Here is an 11,555-nt window from a genome sequence, read left to right on the forward strand (position 1 = left end):
AATTGGTCCTTATTTTTGAATTTAACCGATTATATTTAATTGCTAGCTGTTTTTTTTTTAAACGATCTTTAAATATAAGATCTAACTGTGAATACCGGCCCCCGTTCCCTCCGCCATCAACATTGTCACGTGCGCCGCACATTTCCGCTCTGCGCATGCGCCACGTAGAATATGGAATGAGAGTAGAGCGAGAGGAAATTTCGGGGTAAAGCGGATAAAGAGAATAAAGAGATGATTTTAGAATAGGAGAAGCCGACCGGCACAGTTTTCTACAGGTTTTCGAAATGCAGAATTATTCTATTCGTATGTCGCGATTATTTTATTAATGTATCGTGGCCCGCATGCGAATCGAAAACTCAATTTATCATCGACATCAGCACCAAGAAAAGAGAGAGTACCATCTATATATTATATAATCTAAATCGTATCTGACACTGACAGAACGCCGCACGCCGCGTTTAGCCGGAGTCAATCGGAGTCACTCGGAGTTTGATAACGTGTCCCAAGCAAAAATTAATTTTATAGGATTTCTACTTGTTTATATTAAGTTTATATTGGATTTGCCTCTTTTCCGAAGATACCACTCAAAAGTACCGTGCGTTAAAACGGAAAAGAAAAAACAGATGACATCGAGCATAATTTCTCCATTCACTGATAACGCTGTTATCAATTATCACTACGCTTTAGTGACAGACACATAGATGTGGCAATTTAGAATACGGATTTACATTTTATTAAATTACACCAAATTGCAATCCCAAAATTATTTTATACCGCTCGGTTGAAACGTTTCAACCGTGTAGAACTAATTTCGCAAACAGCAGCAACATGCGAGGGACAATAATTTGACATATCAATGCGGATTGTCAATTACAGTAGCCGCTTAATTATTCGGCATCCAGCCGTGATTATTGTCCCAGAAACTTTATCAAGATGCCACTGGAAAAGGGACTGGCGTCAAAGTACATGTATATCACGTTTGTGATCGCAGCATATTGGTAAGTCACAAAATGATATATCAAATCGCTCGCATATCGTTCAACCTGCCTTAAATACATTTAAATATATTATAAGTTGATCTTGTCTTAGGATGCAAAGAGTATATATAATTATAATTATTTTTATAATTCAAAGTCTCACCAATTTCTCGGTCAAAGAGCCCTTTTCTTTAAATGCATTTTTAAATAATTTTCAGGGTAGTGTCCATCCTGACTGTATTCATGAACAAAGCACTCCTGTCCAGTGACACTGTGAATTTGGATGCTCCTCTATTTGTAACTTGGTTTCAATGTTTAGTAAGCGTAGTTATCTGTGTTACTTTACACAAAATGTCCAAATGGTTCCCAGACTACATTAACATTGCGGATGGTAGTCCATTTAAAAGAGACACTTTGAAAAAGGTATGTAAATCGCTTTAGGAATATTGTACAACATAAATGTAATAATTGTTTATTTTTTTGTTACAAACGATTGGAAACAAATTATTCCATTTGGAGGAAAATCATTGCGTAGGAATTTTATCTACTTTAAATTTTAAAAAATAGATACTTAATAAATTTAACAGAAAAACATGAACTCTGGGTTAGAATATATAAAAGAATGTGACTTTAAATCTTGTGATTTCTCTGCAACAACAGTTGACAATTTTTATGGTTGAAAGTATAGAGAAGATATAAAGTGTTTTATGTTTTCTAAATTTTTTATAGGTACTGCCATTATCAATTCTGTTCACTGCAATGATAGCGACTAATAACTTGTGCCTGAAATACGTCGGCGTCGCATTTTACTATGTGGGCCGTTCGCTAACGACAGTATTTAACGTCGCGTTTACCTACATTTTACTCGGTGAGAATCCTACGCGAACAAATCCGTCTAAACCGAGTGGAAATTATCGGAGTAACTAACTAGCGAAAGTTTGCAGGGCAAACGACGTCTCTGAAATGCATAGCATGCTGCGCGGCAATTATTGCCGGGTTCTGGTTAGGGGTGGATCAGGAGCATGTAGCGGGCTCTCTGTCTGTTCTCGGGACCCTGTTCGGCGTGCTTGGATCGTTGTCGTTATCCTTGTACTCCATCCGCATGAAACAGACACTCCCGGTCGTAAATCAGGACATCTGGTTACTTTCCTATTATAACAATTTGTACAGCATCATCATCTTCATCCCGCTAATGATAATCAGCGGTGAACATACAACTGTGTATAATTACGAGAAGCTTGGACATCCTCTTTTCTGGACTGCCATGACGATCGGTGGTGTATTCGGCTTCGCCATCGGATACTTCACCGCGCTTCAAATAAAAGTCACATCTCCTTTGACGCATAACGTTAGCGGTACCGCGAAAGCATGCGCCCAAACGGTTTTAGCGACTTACTGGTTTAACGAAAAGAAATCGTTTCTCTGGTGGCTAAGCAATACCGTTGTCCTTACTGCCAGTGCGTTTTACGCGAGGATCAGGCAACTGGAGTTGAGTAAAGAGTACAAAATCGAGACGCAACAACTTAAAGTCTAACAACGGTAATAAGGCGTAGCAATTTTATTAAAATGTTTTTATTTTTAAAGTATTATTTTACGCAACCGTATATAAATATAGGTATGTATATAAATGTTCTCTTAAGGAAATACAGATCATATGGAAGAGATGCTATTCTTTACATGTACATGCAAACTGCTGCAGAAGTTTATTCGACACTTTTGCAAATGTATATATATGTATATAAATATGTATAAATAGTATTTAAAACAGTATTATAGTATCAAATATTTTAAATATTAAGTCTATGATGTTTACAGTCTAGCCAGTCTAGCCTGTTTACTACATGACGGTATAAAAAAAAACTTCTGTTGCATGTCACAAACGCTTGTAAGTTTGTGTAGCTGACATTATCCCTAATATCACAGTATTATATAATCTCCAAACTTCTCGGAGGTTGCTGATCTTTTGTGTATACGCTCTTAACAATGCGTATATGGCTTAAAATCGTGATGCAATTCCATTTCCACGACTATCCGAGTGACTCGATAGTGAATCTTTCCTTTTGACAATTGCGTTTACGCTTCTCATGGATGAGCTATCGTCGTGAGACAACGGCGATATCATGGAATACAATCGAGCCTGCAACGCAGCCTCCATCGAGTGTCTTTGATTATCTTCAATCACCATACCGTCAGAGGCAAAATAGTACCTATAAAAAGATTGAATAAATTGATACGTTGTAAATATACCTCACGCCTATTTATTTAAGATCATTAAATGTTTTATATACCTGGGATATTCTATCGCGGTAGAAACGTTTAGTGCGCGCGCGATAAGGTTGTAGAGGATTTGGCCGTTAAGAAAAACATCGTTCGAACCGAGCACTCCACGTAATCCGCATATTCCTCCGTCGTAATGAAAAATGATAGGGATGAACGTAGACAAATCATTGTCATCGATATTGTCCAAAAAGAATCCAGCCATTCTGTTCCCGGAACCGAAAGGTGAACTCAGACCACTGCATCATTTATAATATGTTAGTGCAATGAGACCGTTCAGTTATCTAATAGATGTATAGAAATATAATTGATTCCTGTTACTAACGATAAGACGGTAACGTAGGTGTCTTGCCAATCCATTGCCATGACTCCAGTGTACGTTTCTTTTTTCACGTCTAAAATTATTATTATGAGATTAATAGAGAATTACGCGCAGATCTGATAATAATTAATAAAAAAAAAAAATAGTACGTGTCTCACCATGTTGCAAGTTTTGAAAAAACTGTAGAAATACATTCATCAACGTTTGAGCAACAAGAACTTGAGATTCTATAGTAGATGCATTTCCTGCTAAAATTGGAAGGTTTTCCAGTGCTTCGATCACCTCTTGCATAAAAGACGCGTGCGACGGATAATAAATTGTATGGCGATGTAACGTTGTGCTCCTCGCCATCGTTACGGTAGGTTCGTAACTCGCCAATTGTTGCAGCAATCTTTCACGGAGCGTAGTATTTTGTAGAATTTCATGGGACAAGGTACCGTTATATAACGCTAAAAGAAAATTTTTAATATTAATAATCCAATCGTGTAGTTTAAGAAAATCAAGACAAAGTTGCATGAGAGTTATCTACGATTCACAGAGTTGCAAAATATATTTACCTGTTGCACCGTGGTGCGCTATAATATCCAACGTCCTTGTAAGTTCATGCAATTGCAGTCTATCGCCTGGACTCAAAGGGCCAGCGTAAAATATCTCATAATCTGTATTCTTTGCCACTTCGTCCGCAAAATCCTTAGATATAACGAATCCTTGCCGAGTCAACTCAACGACGGGTTCTACGACGTCGCGCCACGGCAAACTGCCATACGATCTTTGAGCAAATTCTAATCCTTTTAGTAGAGCTGGCAAACGTATTCCAGCCTCGGCAAAGAAACCTGAAGAAGAGAAATTACGTGAGTAACATATATTTTTCTTTCTTTATACGTTATACACGTTAAATCAATGCGCAAAATTGCATTTACCTGTGGTTGTATTACTTGCAAAATCAATAACAATCGGATGAGTGTAATTTTTGTAATTATATATCATTATGTAACCGCCTCTGGAAACAAAATCGAGATTTAGAAAGGACGACGATGAAGATCAGTTAGCCAATATCTTACCCGCCAAGACCGGTTTTATGAGGCGCTACCACAGCCATGCAAATAGTCGCTGCTACCGCAGCATCGACGGCATTGCCTAATCTGGCTAGTATTTTGGTGCCAATTTGGGAACAATTGGAATAATCCGTGGCAACTGCTCCATGAGCACCGTGAAGGCTGCTCTGAAACGAGACAAGGAATACTGTCAGAATGTTTTATTACTTTGTTGCCCTCTTTTCTATTTTTAGTATCTACCTGCGGTATACTTTCGGTGTAAAGAATTTGCAACACCAGCATGGTGGTGATGGCAAAAGTCAACGCAATAAAGCAGAATATGATGAATTTCAGCCCATTGCCGCAGTAGGCACAGAGTCTGTACCTGTAGCTTCTCTCCTTCGTCAAAGGACATTCTTCTGTGAGACCTGCAAATACGCTGACTTGTAATCCTTTCCTTTTGTCGTACATATGACACGTACAAGTCGTTATCTTAAAAACTACTGACTTGGGACGATTTTGACTAAATTACCGATTAACTTATCAATATCTACACTATTTTGTTGATATGGATAGAATAAATCAATAAATAATTTTGTTTTAATACATAGAAAGAAATATTAAATTAAGGACTACAAATTGAACAGTTAGAAATTTTGCAATAAACAGTTCTGCCAGTTTTGAATTATACATGATGATCAAGAAATGCAAATGTAGTGCAAAATATTTAGGCCAATGCACAGAGCGAAAGGTGTTTGCGCTTACGTGTATTATAACTCATTTTCCAAAGTTCGTCGCTTTGTAATAATCTTGCACGTTACCACGATATTTGTGACTCGAGTTTCTTTCAAAATATCGAGAGAATTGCAAGTAATAACGTCAACAAAAACGAAAAAACGGGAAAGGAAAACTAGGGAAGTCTTCTGTCCTTTTTCAGACAGTTTCATACCAGTATAGATATACTAGATAGGTTAGAACCATGAAGAATAGAGATAAATGATCCGGATGGGCGCTCTCTCAGGTTTCTCTCTGGCAATAGTATATGCTCACCACGTGTTCGAACATTTTCCTTCTCTTTCATGATTTTTTCATTTTATACGAAAAAAATCAAAATTTCCTTGCTGATAAACAGTAAGTAGTATGAAAATCGATAGAAATAAGTTTTTCTGATTAATTTTGTGATTCAGTTCCGAGTTAAATTTCCGGTAGATAATTATATATTAATTCTTATATATTCACTGTGATCTTTTGTGCGACTTATTGTTAGATCACTACAACCTATATCAAAGAATGAGATAAAAGATACATTAAATAAATAAAAATATATATTTTGAAAAATTTTAGTCATTTAAAAGCGTAAGCGAACGTAAGCAATTTAAATTTTTCAATTTTTTTTCTTTGGTGCACGTGAACGTGTGTATATATGCCGTATGTTCTTCTACCGTGTGAAACACACTACTAGCACGTGGTGGCACATTTGTTATTATAACGTGTATCGGAAAATGAGGTAAAAGATACATTGAGTTAATAAGAGTATGCGGTTAAACGTAAGCAGTAAAAGTTGACCAACTACAATCGATTATTCTCGGATTGTAAAAATCTCATTAGTCAATAGTTTACTGCTTACGCGTCTTACATCTACTATTACGACTATTGTAGAATGGAACTTTATAGTCATTTAGAAATTAAGCGTAACTCTGGCAAATGTGAGCAATCTAAAATTGTGTAATTTTTTTGTTCTTTCTTTTGTGCTTGTGCACGTGCACGTGTGTGCCACGTGGTATATAGTAAAAGAACACAGAGCTCCTGATATTTCAGATTTATAAAAGAACATTTTTCTACATTAACAAAATTAAAAAATAACTGTTATTTTCTTTAAAATAATAAATTATTTAATAATGATATTCAACACACACATGCAGACTATGTAATAATGTCAGTATCTACTATATATAGCGATGCGAATTCTCGGAAGCAAAGATAAACTTATTGTTAGATTATACATATAATCTTAACGCTATAATTATACATATATATAATATTATAGTGCATTTTAGCATATGCTAAAAAAGAAAGGATTATTGTTCTCCATATTTTAATTTTATCTTCTTTTAGAGAGACAATATGACAACCCACAATAAATCTTTAAATTGCGAGAGTTGTGGTCGATATCCCTACATCGGCAAAGTATCCGTAGGAGAAGAGGGTCAGCAGGGTGTTGACTTTCTCTATCAATTTGTGAAAAAAAGATTTGTTACCACGAGCATCTCTTATACTGTTTCTAACATAATTGGACCACCCTATAGTACCTATGTAAATTATGGCGAAACATTTCATCGGCCATGTTCTTTTGGAAAAGATGTATGTGTATTTCCTGTATTATCTGTTATTGTCCTGTACAAAGTAATCGCTATCTATAAATCTATGTTACAAGATTTTCTATTTGACACATTTCGATTTTCTAATATAGTCGAGAAAGGATAGATATTACGATATTTCAATATCTCCGTGGCAAAACGGTTTCATGAGAGGGTCAATTGATGGTATTTCATGGTATACAGGGGGCCATATGACGAGCAACAATAATTATATTGGTATGTAATATTCGAATCGATAAATTAGATATTTTGTTAAAGAAGATACGCTTTTTTTTTGTTGAGAAGAGAGTATAATTATATTTTCTACTTTTAAGATATCGAGTTTCATGAAGCTGTATATCCAGTCAGAGTCTCTATTTACGAAATATTTTATCCTGGAAACGTAATTCAAATTTCGGCTCAAGATTCTAATAATCACTGGATTCAGTTGTGGGATAAATCGTCTCAGATTGTACTCCCGCGAAATCGTACTTTCCAGGAATCATTATTTTCTCCACCGTTATCGCATCCGTGCGACTTTAAAACCAAAATGCTCAGACTAGTATTTAAGGACGGCTCACATAAATCTTGCAATTGTACAGTAGTGGATGCTGTGATGCTTATCGGTACATCAGATTTGATCCTTCCTAGAAATCCTAACGAGAGTTTAAGTAATCTGTTAAAAAGAATTAACAGCATGTACTCTCCACACCACGACGATGTTCATATCAATTTAACAGCAGATTCAAAAAGTGCACACTTGGATATAGTTCATCTACAACAAAATTTTCCTGAATATTGTGTTATTTATAAAAGGTATTACTATTGTACATTAGGTAATATTTAAATCCTTTTTTCCTGTTAATAATGAAAATCAATTTGTTCCGATGATATTTGCAGCGAAATAAGAACGATTAATTATAAAAGTAATTTGAAGCACAAAAAGGCATCTCAAGAGGTAATCCCTGATGGATATGTGCAACCTCTTGGACAGAGAAACTCGTGTCGTATTCTATCGAAAAGTCATAAGGAGCTATCACGTTGCAGTTTATCTGCGCTTCCTGTAAAGTATTCTAAGAAGTCTATTTCTCATCACAATATTTATTGCAATGACATATTTCGTACTTTGAGTATTAAAGTATTTGTTTTGTATTATATTAATTATATTTTATCTTTACAGAATGAAATACTACTAAAAATATTTAAATACTTAGATTTGGTAACATTATGCCGCATGAATGAAGTAAATAGACGCTTTGATATTTTAACACGGGATCCTCTACTCTATACACGTTTGAACATGCGATTCATTGAATCTGACAAATATATGTGCGATATATTTTGTTATTTTACACCTAGATGTAAATATTTGCAACAATTAGATCTTACAGGAAGCAACTTTGATGTTGATGTTTTCGTAATTTTTCTTGATAATTGCGGCAGGCGTTTAACGCATTTAAGATTAAGTAAATGCCGCATGAACTTAAATCCTGTCCTACTCAAAATTTCAGAGACATGCAAAAATTTGAAAGGTATATGCATATAGTGTATAATTGTCAAGATTATGGATAAATTGCATAACAACTAATACAAATTTTTTTTAGAATTGGATCTAAGTCGTTGTTATCTCATAAACGACGAAGGATTTTCGTATCTCGAGGGGCTAAATAATTTGGAACATTTAAACCTGTCTTATATTCATATAAGTGACAAACGTCTTTGCAAAATACTGCAAAATAATCAACGGATGCGTCAGTTATCGTCAGACTGGATAGACAATGCAGTTCTAACAGAGTTGGTAAATACGCGTCGTGACTTGGAAGTAATAAATTCATTGGACGTTATCTTCACATGTGATCTTACATCTCAGGGTATTAATGCTCTCGCTAATTGTAAGAATTTACAACGAGTGGCCCTTGATCTGTAAGTGTGTGTGCTACATTTTCTTTTAAAACACACATTATTTTGTATTCTTTATTGAAATTTGTTTGCTTCTCTTGCGAGCATCTTGAAAAAGTTACATGAATTTTTTCTTCGCAATTAAAATACTGTACTAATTATATGATTTTTGTTACAGACGGAATGATAAGTGGGAGATGCTCGGGGAGAGCATGCCAGTTACTAATGATCTGCACATTATATTTAGATTACTTTCTTCTTATCAACATTTGCAAGAAATTTATTTGTTCAATGCTGTCCTCGTCCATCATAAGTTGGAATTATTAGCCCAGTGCAGGAACTTAAAAAAATTATATTTTAATAATGTGAGACTTGATGTACCTGAGAATTATTCGATTATTTTGAAACAATGTCCTAAATTGCAAAAGTTTTATCTGACAGTATGTAAAATAACTGATCAATTAGTAGATGAATGGAAGGAAAGATATCCGCATGTGTCCGTCTATATATACGACTGCGATGATTAATAATTTGAATAGTTTTTGTTTACTTTTGTTTACATATATATTTACGAATGAAGTTTATGTCTACTATTTTAAAATATAAAAATTATTAATTCTTCAGTAAAATAAATTTATCTTTTTAAACATGAATACAAGTTGAGCCGGAGAACGTCCTTAAAAATAGGTATTTTTCAGGAATTTTTTATAGACGAACGAAGAAAGCGAATAACGTTAAACTTTGCATGTTCTTTTAATCTTATTTTAAGAATATATTTTTATTTTTTAAGTAAGAAAAATGTTCTTCTTTTCTATGTTATATCCTGATCACTAAAAAGACGTAAATGAGAGACGAAGTAAATGGCCGCGTTCAGCAGACACAACTGTTGAGTGTCGTCTTATCAACACGCTACGCTGATTTGCTCGGTCTAAAAGTAAGAGCCAATCACGTTCGATCGCTACTGAGCGGTTTGTTCTGCTGAACGCGCCCAATGATTCTAGCTGTTCTAGATATCAGAAACGTAAAAACCAATAACTTTCTTACAGGAACTCTAGGAGTCCCTACACCGCCTCCAGTAGTAATCTGAAAGGAACTAGATAATAACTAGATAACGTGCAGCGGGTTTTTCAAGTTTATTATTCGACAAGACGTAAAACATGTGCGAAACCGTAACTTCGCGAGGCTCGACAACATCCCTGAGCTTCTCCTTACAAATCCGTATTAAATATACATCCTAGAAAATTGGTAGACGAGTCGTCCTCCCAACAATTAATATATTTTTCTTTACATCGTACACGCGAAGCACTAAAGTTACACCTAGTCAATTCCATCGAATCGGACGCGTTTGGTTTTATGTTGTAATAACTATCCAGAAACTCCAGCACAGATGATTTATTTTGCAGGCTATTGAACAACAGTCGTTCTGTCCTCGGCAAGATTTTTTCCAACATGAATACCAGATGATGGTGGAAACACTGAAATTCGATCGGTACGGTCGACGTAATGTCCAACCAATCTTGAACGCAGGCGAGCGGAGTAGCGGAGTGTCCCGAGAACAACGCCGGGTTAGTTAAAATACCCCTGGCAGACATTACCCCCTCGCATCCGGATTCCTTGAATAAGGATTCCGCGCTTTCCAGACTTTTCGCGTCGCCGTTCGCTACGAGGGGCAGCTGTACGTGATCCCTGAGAAGCTTGAGCTTGTCCAAATCGATCGGTTCGTTACGCATCTCAGGAGTCCTCGCGTGAATCGTCAAGAACGAGGCGTCGGCCTTCTCCAAAGTTTGGCACAACGTTATCGTCTGGCGTATATCTTTCAACAAACGTATCTTTGCGGAAACGGTGAACGGCCTTGGAATACGATTTCTGACTTGATACACCAGATCCTTAACGAGCTCGGGTTTTCTCAACAAATCAGCCCCATATCCCTCTTGCATGGCCCAGCGTTGCGGACAGCCACAGTTCAGGTCTACACCATTGCAATATCTGTCAATTGGAAGAATAAAATACACGAGAAAAACAAGAGTACACTTATACTGTCAAAATTTATAAAATGTATACAAACTGATTTGTGACTTACGGCGCAACCATTTCTGAAGCATCGACAAAGTCGTTGACAGTTTTAGCCGCAAATTGAACGATCAGTGGCTGATCTTTTTCGTGCGTGGTAAATTCGTTGTCCCGAGCTTTTGAGGATTGCACGAACGAGTCCGCCAATATCATGGGTGTGAAGCATATGTCACATCCGTACCGTCTCACAAGCGTTCTGAACTGTAGCCTAGAAAAAAGTGTTAAGTCGATATAATACACGCGCAATGCGTAAGTCAAAGAATATTGCCTTCACTCACTTGCTATATCTGACCATCGGGGCACAGATTTTTATCATTCTTGGCTCTTTTAACATTTCCACCACATCGGTAGTCATTATTATATTTTCGGTAACCACTTCGATTAAAAAAAAAATGACAAGTTCCCGCCTGTTTACATTGAATGTAAAGACAAAACAAGAGTTCAGCAACAACAAAAACTTCAATTATATTGCCTTGGATCTTGGATTCGCGTTTTGTTGTTGACGCGCATGTTTAGTATCTCCCACTACGCGACTACCGCCATGTCCGCCATATTGACGTTCGGAAACGTCACCCGAGTGCACACGAGTATACTCCCTTCTCTTTCTATCTTAGCACCT

At 36.2% G+C, this 11,555-nt stretch overlaps 4 protein-coding genes across 4 annotated transcripts; 2 read left to right on the plus strand and 2 right to left on the minus strand.

The window, feature by feature from the left end:
• Positions 1-249: 249 nt before the first annotated feature.
• Nac (GDP-fucose transporter nac) lies at positions 250-3,223 on the plus strand. The gene is made up of 4 exons (XM_071709114.1): positions 250-998; positions 1,196-1,400; positions 1,707-1,845; positions 1,922-3,223. Exons 1-4 carry the CDS (start codon positions 934-936, stop codon positions 2,509-2,511), a joined length of 999 nt encoding a protein of 332 aa, XP_071565215.1. The 5' UTR covers positions 250-933; the 3' UTR covers positions 2,512-3,223.
• On the minus strand, positions 2,521-5,545 carry LOC139774094 (glutathione hydrolase 7). The gene is made up of 9 exons (XM_071709065.1): positions 5,376-5,545; positions 4,872-5,038; positions 4,638-4,798; positions 4,497-4,576; positions 4,134-4,409; positions 3,735-4,025; positions 3,580-3,649; positions 3,266-3,493; positions 2,521-3,184 (listed from the first exon to the last, which is right to left on the minus strand). Exons 1-9 carry the CDS (start codon positions 5,389-5,391, stop codon positions 2,974-2,976), a joined length of 1,500 nt encoding a protein of 499 aa, XP_071565166.1. The 5' UTR covers positions 5,392-5,545; the 3' UTR covers positions 2,521-2,973.
• An 89-nt stretch (positions 5,546-5,634) lies between these two features.
• Positions 5,635-9,665, plus strand: LOC139774092 (F-box/LRR-repeat protein 4-like). The gene is made up of 8 exons (XM_071709050.1): positions 5,635-5,741; positions 6,726-6,971; positions 7,081-7,204; positions 7,303-7,783; positions 7,868-8,030; positions 8,148-8,499; positions 8,572-8,890; positions 9,045-9,665. Exons 2-8 carry the CDS (start codon positions 6,735-6,737, stop codon positions 9,391-9,393), a joined length of 2,025 nt encoding a protein of 674 aa, XP_071565151.1. The 5' UTR covers positions 5,635-5,741; positions 6,726-6,734; the 3' UTR covers positions 9,394-9,665.
• Positions 9,666-9,980: 315 nt separating this feature from the next.
• Positions 9,981-11,475, minus strand: LOC139774108 (tRNA-dihydrouridine(20a/20b) synthase [NAD(P)+]-like). The gene is made up of 3 exons (XM_071709101.1): positions 11,215-11,475; positions 10,947-11,144; positions 9,981-10,852 (listed from the first exon to the last, which is right to left on the minus strand). The coding sequence occupies exons 1-3, from the start codon at positions 11,289-11,291 to the stop codon at positions 10,075-10,077; spliced, it is 1,053 nt and encodes a 350-aa protein (XP_071565202.1). The 5' UTR covers positions 11,292-11,475; the 3' UTR covers positions 9,981-10,074.
• Positions 11,476-11,555: the final 80 nt, after the last annotated feature.

The sequence above is a fragment of the Temnothorax nylanderi genome, unplaced genomic scaffold (assembly GCF_030848795.1).
Source record: "Temnothorax nylanderi isolate EJ_2023f unplaced genomic scaffold, tnyl_v1.0 TNYL_tig0004_pilon, whole genome shotgun sequence".
Lineage (NCBI taxonomy): Eukaryota > Metazoa > Arthropoda > Insecta > Hymenoptera > Formicidae > Temnothorax > Temnothorax nylanderi.

What these genes read in the sequence shown, in the direction of transcription:
- Nac (XM_071709114.1), top strand. Translation starts at nt 934, where the DNA reads ATGCCACTGGAAAAGGGACTGGCGTCAAAGTACATGTATATCACGTTT. An exon ending in AAAGAGACACTTTGAAAAAG is followed by an intron (nt 1,401 to 1,706) that starts GTATGTAAATCG and finishes AATTTTTTATAG; the next exon opens with GTACTGCCATTATCAATTCT. An exon ending in GTTTACCTACATTTTACTCG is followed by an intron (nt 1,846 to 1,921) that starts GTGAGAATCCTA and finishes GAAAGTTTGCAG; the next exon opens with GGCAAACGACGTCTCTGAAA.
- LOC139774094 (XM_071709065.1), bottom strand. An exon ending in AGCGCACCACGGTGCAACAG is followed by an intron (nt 4,026 to 4,133) that starts GTAAATATATTT and finishes ATTTTCTTTTAG; the next exon opens with CGTTATATAACGGTACCTTG. An exon ending in ACCTACGTTACCGTCTTATC is followed by an intron (nt 3,494 to 3,579) that starts GTTAGTAACAGG and finishes TAAATGATGCAG; the next exon opens with TGGTCTGAGTTCACCTTTCG.
- LOC139774092 (XM_071709050.1), top strand. Translation starts at nt 6,735, where the DNA reads ATGACAACCCACAATAAATCTTTAAATTGCGAGAGTTGTGGTCGATAT. An exon ending in CATGTTCTTTTGGAAAAGAT is followed by an intron (nt 6,972 to 7,080) that starts GTATGTGTATTT and finishes TTTCTAATATAG; the next exon opens with TCGAGAAAGGATAGATATTA. An exon ending in TATTGTGTTATTTATAAAAG is followed by an intron (nt 7,784 to 7,867) that starts GTATTACTATTG and finishes TGATATTTGCAG; the next exon opens with CGAAATAAGAACGATTAATT.
- LOC139774108 (XM_071709101.1), bottom strand. Translation starts at nt 11,291, where the DNA reads ATGACTACCGATGTGGTGGAAATGTTAAAAGAGCCAAGAATGATAAAA. An exon ending in CCGATGGTCAGATATAGCAA is followed by an intron (nt 11,145 to 11,214) that starts GTGAGTGAAGGC and finishes ACTTTTTTCTAG; the next exon opens with GCTACAGTTCAGAACGCTTG. An exon ending in GCTTCAGAAATGGTTGCGCC is followed by an intron (nt 10,853 to 10,946) that starts GTAAGTCACAAA and finishes TCCAATTGACAG; the next exon opens with ATATTGCAATGGTGTAGACC.